Here is a 10,249-nt window from a genome sequence, read left to right on the forward strand (position 1 = left end):
AGTGTAGAGTCTAATTTCTTATACACAAATCAGTCTTAAAAGACAAATAATTCCAATCAAGTCTTCATTTTTAAATTATTTTCACTTAAAGAGTCGCAATGTACCTGCTGATCAATAACTCACATTGACTGAGGAGGCTTGTCTCTTGTGGCCAAGTCAATTCTTTCAATCATTTATTTACACTTCGACTGACCCCACTGCCACTTGTCAATAGCAGGGAAAATCCCCAAAGCCCAATAAGGGTTTCATACAGTGTTTAAAATCAGCTCGACAGCTTGTAAGTGTTTGGTGCCACGACGTCAGTCACAACATGCAAATTTAATCACAGTTCAAAGGCAGGTAAGGTCACTGCAGGTTCAGACTAATTCAGCTTGAATAACTCTGTATTGATATTTTTAATTATTAATTTATTTGATTAGAGACAATGCAGTTAATGTATATATAAAACAGTGTAATGTATGCAAATGGTGTTCTGCTAACTTGGTAATCTCCTCTTTTTGGGCGTTTTAACATACTTAAATACTTAAATATGGACTAATAGTAAAGTAATTTTCAAATCTCTGAAATAAAGAAATTGTATCCCCAGTCGTTGATAAATATAGAGTACACACTAATGTTAAACATTTAAGAGCAAATGCGAGACACCAAAACCTCACTGTTCATTATGTATTGATCAACAATAGTTAACGATACTATTGTCAATTGGCACACATTCGGTCACATATTTTACTATATAGACTAAAGAGTATTTTTAAATATTGTTAAATTTGCATTATCTTAAAAAGCATATTTTTTCTGTAAGATTTTTAACAAGATGCAAATGGCTGTGCAACTGATTTGTGTGTAAATTGCACTCCCCCATCGCATGTGCAGCAGAATCATTAGGATGTTACTGATGCCTGACTATATGCAGACTGGTTGCCTAGGAACGAGCTAAAACACGGGTCTGGTGCACTGGGCGCACTGGGAGGCAAGTCCTGTATCACTGTCACTTCAATAATTAACGACAGGAAAACCAAATACTGCATTTACTTATTCATAACGTGAGCCACAAAAACACAGAGAGGACAATCAAACATTTCAATTTTTTTATCTGATATTATAGTAAAGTACAGATATTGTATATTAAAAAAAAACAAATACTTGTTATTAAAACGGACACATGATACTATAATGAGTCCATGTAAGCTAAAAATATCAGGGAGAAGTCTTGGAGATGAGCAGGTGTCATGTATGTTGTTTATTGGATTTTTACAGTTGCAGTATAGCAGTCAGACTATTCCTGCAGCTTTTTCCTATTTTTCTAGCTAGCTCTCACCTCTCATTTCACAGCAAGTAGGTTCCAGGTTAAATTCATGGGCATGATGGGACCTTTTTGTGACCACCATCTTTGTGGAGTTTGCTCCATGTGTCTGGGTGGGTTTCTTCTGGGTACAAATTATTTATATAAAGTAGTTAAAAGAGAAACCCTAACCTGACTAGTAAGAATGCCAAAACACACTGTAAAACCAGCCCACATAGAGCCAGCCAGACAGGTGCTGCTGCTATTACTGGAGCATAATAAGCATGCATGGAAAAGGGTGAGAAAGAGGGGGAGGATTGAGAGATGTAAAGATGTGAAGGGAAGGGAGAAACAGACGAAAGGCACCAGGGATGGGGGAGGGGCTCAGTTTTGGGGAGAGCCACACTGTGTGCTGTCAGCTGTCATCATTCCCCCACACCACCTGAGACGGGGCATGCCACACCCTAGCGCTCACGCTTTTGTCGCCCATGGCAACCACTCTGTGGGGGTAATGAGGTGCACCACACGTGAATCAGGCATGCTTATGGAGCTGTGGAGTTGTGGTTGCCTCAGCATTTAATTGATTAATTGTTGTAATTATTTGGGAGAGAAGGTCATCCCAGCATTGAAGCTGCCTATAAGGTCACTGTGAGGCTGGAGGGACCGTCGTCCTCTAGGAACCACACTGGTCAGATGAGTGTGATTGTAAGTGTTGGTGTAAAGAAAAAATAAATTAATAATGCAACATGATGTTACTATCTGACTGAGACAGTCAAATTTTTGACCTTGCAGCTATGACCAAACAACTACTTAAAAACAAACAAATAATTAAATGATCTACATATCTTTCCACCCCTGTAGCTGAGTCTCCAAAATGTTTCCTGCCCAACATTCTGACAAAGAGCTGGCAACTAAACACAAAGAGCAAGCCTGACTAAAATGGATGTGTGTTTCCGTGTGTGTCTGATTCAGTGTGTGATTCTGTGTGTGATTCTGTGTGTGAGCGGTTAGGGGACTTTCCAGTCCATGGACAGATGGAGAGACTGAGAGACAGGAGGCTTGCTGGCATGAGCTGTGCACAGGCTGGTGTGCATAGTGTGCTTGTTTGTGTGTAGATATATAGGTCTCTGTGTCTATACCACTCTAAGGATACAGTCATTTACATGTGAACCAACAAATGTGTGCAAATGAGGTATATTCTTGTGTTGAAGACACCTCAATAAGGACAATGATGTAAGTTTACAGTTTTGACCTTGGTAGGTCACTTAATCTGTCCTACTGTGAGTGTCAATTAGACCCTCCACTGGAAGGAGATCTTTCACTAAGCTCTAGGTGTGATATGCTGCTACTAGGAGTAATTATTCATTAATTTACTGATGTCAACAACCAATAGAATAATGGGAATAAAGTAGAATAAAACTAATAATCATAAGATAAGATAATTACAATTAATTAATTACAATTATAAGATCTGAACAGTTGGACTGATCATAATATACAATGATATAAAATATCATCTGTATATATCATACTGCTATAATTCAGTATATTGATACAGACAAATAGAGAACCTTGGATAATAAATTGTACGTGTAAACTGAATTGTCCCCATGGGGGAATCAACTGTCATGATATGCTGTAAATCATAATTCAAGTATTAAAAATCATAAACATAGACTGATCACAATATGGCTGCAATCGCAAATATAACTGTAAACACAATGCTTTACACACCTACTTTTGACATTCCAATTATGGAGTAAATTGACCTAAATTTGAACATGAACAGATGTTTTTATTTACATTTACATTTTTTGTATTGCTGACATTCAACATAAATTGAACTTTTGGGTTCACTTCAATCACATAAAAATGTGATTGTGCGTCCTTAGACCATTCACTTTACCCACATTGCCTAGTATGGATATGACGTGTGCATGAGTGAGTGATTGGTGCACAACTTGGTGGCATGAACTTTATGAGTGAATAAATTCAATAATAATGCACAATACACTCATATATGCTTTTCCAGCATATCCAGCATTCATATATATCGATGTGTCTTGCCCAAGGACACAACAGATGATTCCCCTTAACCCTAACTTAGCAAAATAACTTTTATAGCGGGAATAGTGTTGATTTGAGAAATTTTCTTTTTGGTCATATTTTATTACATATTCTTATTTTTGTTTAATTTGGTTTATGATTACTCACAACCTGAAGCAATTCAGACTAACACAACAGATGTATAATGTGTCACATTTTTAAACATAAAAGCTGAAAAAAGATGAACTAAGTCAAAGACACTTTGGTTGCTCACCTGCTTTGATGTGAATGCTGGGGCTGCGAATCTTCCCTGCCTGGTTCTCGGCAGTGCAGAAGTATTCATTGTCATGGATAATGCTGTTATAGGCAGAGGGGGAGAAGGGGTAGAGCTGGAGGGTGCCGTTGGCATGCACATGGCGGATATGGGGTACGTCGTAAATGTCGTCTCCGGCAGCCAGGTACCAACGCAGGACGGCATGGGGGGCGCCGCCCGCAGGGCAGGGCAGGGACACCCCCACCGAGCTGGAGAAGGTCACCCGCTGCAGGGAGGCGTTCACAAAGTACAGTCGCGTAGAAATAACATCCTCACTCTTGACTGTTGATAAAAAAGAAAAGAAAACAGGATTAATTTAGGTATGTGAAAGATATGAGAGTGATACTCAAATGTCAATGACATAAGGAGTCAGATTTTTGGGTAATGAGTTCTACACACCATAAGCAATACCTGGCTTTACAATACTCCTGCACTGCTCTTTATAAAGAACTTTGCCTCAGTCTTCCAAAGGGCTGCTATCCATCTTATTGTGCGTGCATTAACCTAATCTGTCCAATCTAATATGTGTCCAGGGAGCCCTTTGCTACTGTGCACCTACTGTAGGAAGGAGGGTCATGTGACTTGATAAAACGCACGCCCTCATGTTGCATTCATACATGTTCCTAAGAGTTCCTAAAACAGGCTCTGTTAGAGTGTAGCTTTTGCTCATTATAGCTTGTGTTTCTGAATGCCTTAAATAGCCCAGTGCTTTAAGACATACACGACTTTGTCACAGATTAAGTGTCAGTGATGGATACGTCATACGTCATAATAGAGACTCTGGTTCCCTTTAGAGAAGCACATTAGGGAACAGTGGGCTTGTGCATGTGTTCACTGGGGTTAAGAAGGCATGGGGGGATGTAGAGGAGTATTAAGAAGTGCTGAGCTCAGCTTGGCTGAGGGCCAAGGGAAGACACTATGCCCTGAGCTAGAGAAAAATCTTTTCAGACAATGGTACTTAATTAATCCCTTTTCCTGGATTATGTCAACAAAGCCTGAATTAGTCCTATCTTTTTAATGCTCATGTATTTGGGAAGAGGGGTTGCCGGACAAAAAATTCATTAAGGTAGACAGCATTATATCACTTTCCCTCCAATTAAATAAAAAATAGCTTTAATATAATTTCTGTCCTATTAGCTGCATTAACAGTAATGTATCAAACCATTGATATGTGAGGTGTGCAGATAAAAGAAAGCACACGATGGGTTATGCAAAGCCATGGTGTTCTCTAATTGCATTTTATCTATGTTTAAACATGAATGAATGGATCTGGGACAAAACTCATTCTACAACACACAATCATACTTGTCTTTTTTGAACAGTGAAATGATGGGAGTTGGTTTGTTAAACACAGAGTTAAACCCACATAATCTCCTTTCACATTTAACACACACATTGTCTATCCACTCTGTAATCACAGGGCTGTGTGGGGCAGACTTGTGATTTCACTGATCTTCATGCTAGTGGTGAGTGTGGAGAACTATGACCTAGAGCCAAAAGGTTCTATTACAGGACACATGACTGACTGGAGAAGGTGCTCAGTGAGTGCAGTAAGGTCATGATACTGCTAAACTGCTATGATGGTTGTGTCACAGTGCTATTGTACAAGAAAAACTGGAGCTATCATTGGTGTTCAAAAAAAATAAATAAATAAATAAAAAAAATAAAAATTCAGGTCAAGCTCAATCCATTCTATTATTTAAATCTGTGTCAATCATGTCACTTGCTGCAAGTCTGAAGAGTTTGTTCTTTCAGCACCATGGAGAGCGCCACCACATGCTCTGATCAGTGAAGTGCACAAACTGAAAAGGCACTGCAATTTAAGAGTGTAAAGGTGGCAGTAGTCTTCCTCTGTCAATGCAGCATTTTACCAAATCACAACCTCAAGATTTCTCCATTTAGTAAATCCAAAAGCTCAACCCTAACCCTCAGAATGCACAAATGAGGACAACATATTGTACCCAATCATGACCTGGACAGTAGTGCTTTTAGGTGGTGATAGGTTAATCTAATTGGGAAGTTCATCTTTGAATACAGACATGCTTGTTTCTTAATGTACTCTTCAACCATTTCTATTTCTGAGTAATTTCCCTCTCTATTTAGCTTTTAAGTCAAATGTTTGTTGGCTGTTGTTGGCTCAAGTGAATATGAAAATGAAGTATGAATATGTATGCTAGAAAAGGATATTGCCTATGGTGAACCACTATGCATAATGCAGTTTTTGTCTCATCTACATTCATTCAGAGACACAGATTCTCACCCTCACATGCATAGAAAAACAGAGCCATAAAGCCCTCTTCTTCTCTTTATTGCATCAGTTCACCTCCTCCAGACACATAAAGTCATATAACTTTCAGATTGAACCCTTAAATTCATTAGAGCAAACTGATATTTTTGTGTCTACATGTACAACTACAGCCAACATGCATTTCAAGCAGCCAACTAAGAACAGCAAATGATGCATGGTCATAAATGCAATGTATTTAATCAAAGACAAATTGTATGCATTGCAACTAGTTTAAGGTAAGCCTCACGAATAAGGGCTCATCTGAGTAAACAACACACAGACAGAAAGAGACAGCTGCATATTCACATTGCCCTGTGCACAGGTGGCATTAATAAAGTTCCCCCATTAACGTGATAGCTGTGGATTCGGATAGTTAGACGTTTCAAGCATAGACCTGTTCCACTGTGCGTAAAAGTTTTACGTAAAACTTGTGTCGACTGAAAGCATTTTGGGATTCAAACCGACAAACCTCTTCCGCCACTGAGGCACGCAGAGTGTTTTACTTTCAAAGTTTTGGAGTAAACAAAATACTCTAAAGCAAAGTAACAGTCAAATCATAAAATAAACTGCACACTCTAGCGATAATGCAATAAAAATGGCAATATCGGACCTCATACGACTTGAGCAGCCAACTTGTCGCCACTAAAAAGACACAAAAGTTTCACATATCTTATCTCTCCTTACTGTTATAGTTTCTCTTCTGAGCACAGCTCATATTGCACACATTTCTTGAAAGTGACCAAAACATGCATCCAGCATTTTAAGTCAGTTAGTCTTGTTGAAAACATATTCGTGTGTTTATCACTATGATAAACAAAATGAGCGCGTCTACTTCGTCTGGAAACAGAGGACTGGGTGCACATCATTTAAGATCATCAAGTCACAGCGCTGTCATTCCGATGTAAATAAGGCAGAAACAGCACAGCAGCACACCACGCTCACTCTGCTGAAAAGGCCCGATGATTGAAACTGGATCAAACCAGAATTAAATGAATTGATAAAATAATTAAGGCATGGTCCCACTCCACGCAAATGACAAGCGCACGAGGACTTAATTTATGTTTTATTCGTCATATTATTGCTTTGAAAACAAGAGCGTGTGAAGAGACGCTCTCACTTTAACGGTTATAAAATGTAAGGTTCTCCAGGCCTGTGTGTGGCCTGTGAGGCCTAAAACATTTCATTCAGTCCTTTGCAGGGTTACGTTTGCCCTCCATAAAAATGGCAAACAGACTCTCAAAGCATGAATGTGTGTGCCCCCCTCTTTCACGCGCTCATAGGGGCAGGTGTGCTCCCGCCTCCCGTGAAGCCAGAGCGCAGCAGCACACGCTCCCTAATCACCCAACAGCCTACAACGATTACAACTCAAACAAATATATAGAGTACATTTTTGTAAAGGACAAGAGTTCAATGTGCGCCAGAATCATTCCACAAAATATCAACCCGACAATATAACACTGGATCCAGTCAGAAAACGCACAGCTACACAACATGCATGTGTCAAATAAACTTTTTTAATGGTTTGTTAATTAGCCACCAATAGCTTCACAAATCAACACAAGGCGTTGCGTTTTTGAAAATATTGAAAATATTAAGTTTGTTTTCCATTGGATCTCGCCCATCCACTCTCCGCCTCAGTGACTCAAACACACCCCTGGCTCATCCTCATAACACAAACTGGGATACATGTTTTTGTTATTAGGCTATTATTATTTAAGCGTCAAGTTAAATGTATTGCGCAAATAAAATTTGTATTATAATTCAGTTGCAAAGAACAAAACAACTGCAGACTGGCAGAGGGCACTGCCAAGGCCAAGCGCAACGATCAGGGCGTCACTGTCACATTTCTACCACTGAAGTGAAAGAAAAATGTACCCTACAATACTTAATATTGATACACTTTGGGTGTAAAGACAATTATTCACTGTTAAAATTAACAATGCTCAATAGACAGTAAAACAAGCAGAGAATATTCCAAAGCAAAAAAGAGCACTTCTCCTTCTTCCGCAGTATTTAGAGCGAAGCCAATCAGTGCAATCTGGTGCCACAGAAAATGGTGGATGAATAATTAGACCGAGCAAGATAACAACTGACTATATGCGCCACACACTTACTCTTACAACATTTAATCAGGGAAATCAGATGTAATATACGACCACGTCTTTAAATATCCAATTGGGACGTATTATCTCTAAATTAAAAGCCTTGCAGTGCTCAGTGTCCCAGGCATCAATCCACGCGCCTTTCATCAATCTTTGCTTAACACACGCGTGTTCTCCTCATGTGTGCTTATATTTTAATGTGTTTAATTCAATGTAGTGCATAACTGTAAGGATATGTGCCAAATATTTCAAAGGCACCCTGGCACACATCACTTAACAGGTTTTGATGCCAGTGCTTCCAGGTGTGTTAAAGTTTGCTGAAACTTGTGAGTTTTTCTGGATAAACTATCGAGTTATGGCCAAAGTGAGTGCACGGGGTCGCCAGTGTTTCCGTGCGCGCCTGCAGATCCTTATCAGCCTCTCCTATTCAGCAGCCTCCATATTCACGACGTCTCCATATTCATTATGCAAAACACAAATACGATCGACTTTCCCTTTTGAACCAAACCTTTTCTCTTCTCTTCAAACATACGTGACTTTCACTGCAGTCATACAGTGTGATATTGATTTTTTGATAAGGACATAGGTTCGTGATCGTTTTAGGCTAAAAGACATCATTGGCGGAGCCCTGGAAGCCATATAAAAAAAACTGTGAGAATCCATAAATCTATGAATGCGCACGGCTAAATATAGTTAAAATGCCTGAAAAGTTTAGGTGTAACTGAGTTACAATAACTTCAGCATCAAAGTATGTCTTAATACGACGATTAGGAAAGTTCCACCTACCTTTTTGTAAAGAATACAGCAGAAGTAAAGTTACAAGCCACATGCCATTAAAAGCAGTTATATTTCATAGGAATGTTGTGCAGTCCCCAAAAAGAGAGCACAGAGCAGGGGAGGGGGTCGGTCCAGGCGAGGCAGGACTGTGCTGGACTGGATGTGCTGATGCTCCCCGGCTGTCTCTCCAGCCCTGGTCCCGCAATCTCCAGCGCCGCGAAACGAGCCGCGGAAAAAAGTACCGCCTCTGCCTCTCTTCTCTCCTCCCCTTACCGGGACAAGCTGCCGTCGCCCCACCCCCGCACCCCCAGTGTTATGGCGTGGTGGAGAGGTAAGCCACAGACGTGCAGGCAAAGACGAAGACACGGACCTCGACCAGACGGACTCTATCGAGCTCCTGTGCAAACGCTGTGCCTCGTAAAGTTCCTTTACTAGGCATTGAGAAAGGAAAACGGGCATTTTACTTATCAGTTCTCAGTATTTTAGTGTTCTTTTCCAAAGGTGAAGCTCAAACTAAAATAAGTTGTTCATCTTGTTCTTCATTGTGGAGTATAATGTAAATAGATCGTGCAGAAGGAAACTACCTTTCCACTTCGCTCTGTACATTTTGTGCAGCACATCTTAAAGGTGCACCATGTAACTTTTCACCATGGAGATGTTATTATTGCTTTATATTCATAGAGACAATCTGGTGACACCAACACCAGGTTGCAGGTTGGATCTGTGGAGAGCTGACCACGCTGACAGTCTGAGTGCATGGTTTTAGTAATAACAACATCTGTAATTGATTGTAATTGATTAAATAAGTTAAATTAATTTAATGCCATTCTGTGGAACATGTCAGGAAAAGCTATACTATCACCATGGAGAAAAGCAGATGGTGTACCCCCCACTACAAATGTTAGACAGCACAATTTTTCTTACTTCAATATCAACATTCAAGCCTTTATCTCTCTATCCTCATTGCAAACCTTTTTGTATGTGTGTGTTGCCCTAGCAAACCAAAATCCATGAATTAATTATTGTGGTGTGGCAGGTATGGCAGCACTTTGTATTTGAGCTCCATTATGTAACAGGTGGGACAGCAGACACCCACTCTCATACAAACTGACACACACGCACACACATACATGAGATTCTCAACACAGTTCAGAAGATATATAGATGTGGAAGCTTTAAGGTGGACATCTTTGTTTAGATGTCTTTAATTCATGCTGTCCCCACACTCTGTGCGTCTTGACATTCATTTTCACACTTGACACGGTGAGGCTGCTCTCAGCACCGCAGCATTTTACAGTAGCACATGAAGTGAGTGTCATGGTTTGAGCTGGTTACAGAGCTGATGTTACAGAGCTGATGTGAGTGGGCCTGACAGCACAAAGCAGGTTGTACTGTATGTCGGCTAGTGACAGTCATGGTCCCTGACACATGGAGAGGGCCAG

At 40.1% G+C, this 10,249-nt stretch overlaps 1 protein-coding gene across 1 annotated transcript in view; it reads right to left on the reverse strand.

Moving 5' to 3' along the window:
* Positions 1–8,859, reverse strand: part of LOC117380334 (cell adhesion molecule DSCAML1) — a 61,756-nt gene extending 52,897 nt beyond the window's left edge. The window contains exons 1-2 of the mRNA XM_033977126.2: positions 8,817–8,859; positions 3,603–3,923 (exon numbers count right to left, since the gene is read on the reverse strand). Of these exons, the coding sequence (XP_033833017.1) occupies positions 3,603–3,923; positions 8,817–8,859 (364 nt within the window). The remainder of the gene's footprint in view (positions 1–3,602; positions 3,924–8,816) is intronic.
* Between the last annotated feature and the right edge of the window lie 1,390 nt (positions 8,860–10,249).

This window comes from Periophthalmus magnuspinnatus, chromosome 13 (genome assembly GCF_009829125.3).
Source record: "Periophthalmus magnuspinnatus isolate fPerMag1 chromosome 13, fPerMag1.2.pri, whole genome shotgun sequence".
NCBI lineage: Eukaryota > Metazoa > Chordata > Actinopteri > Gobiiformes > Gobiidae > Periophthalmus > Periophthalmus magnuspinnatus.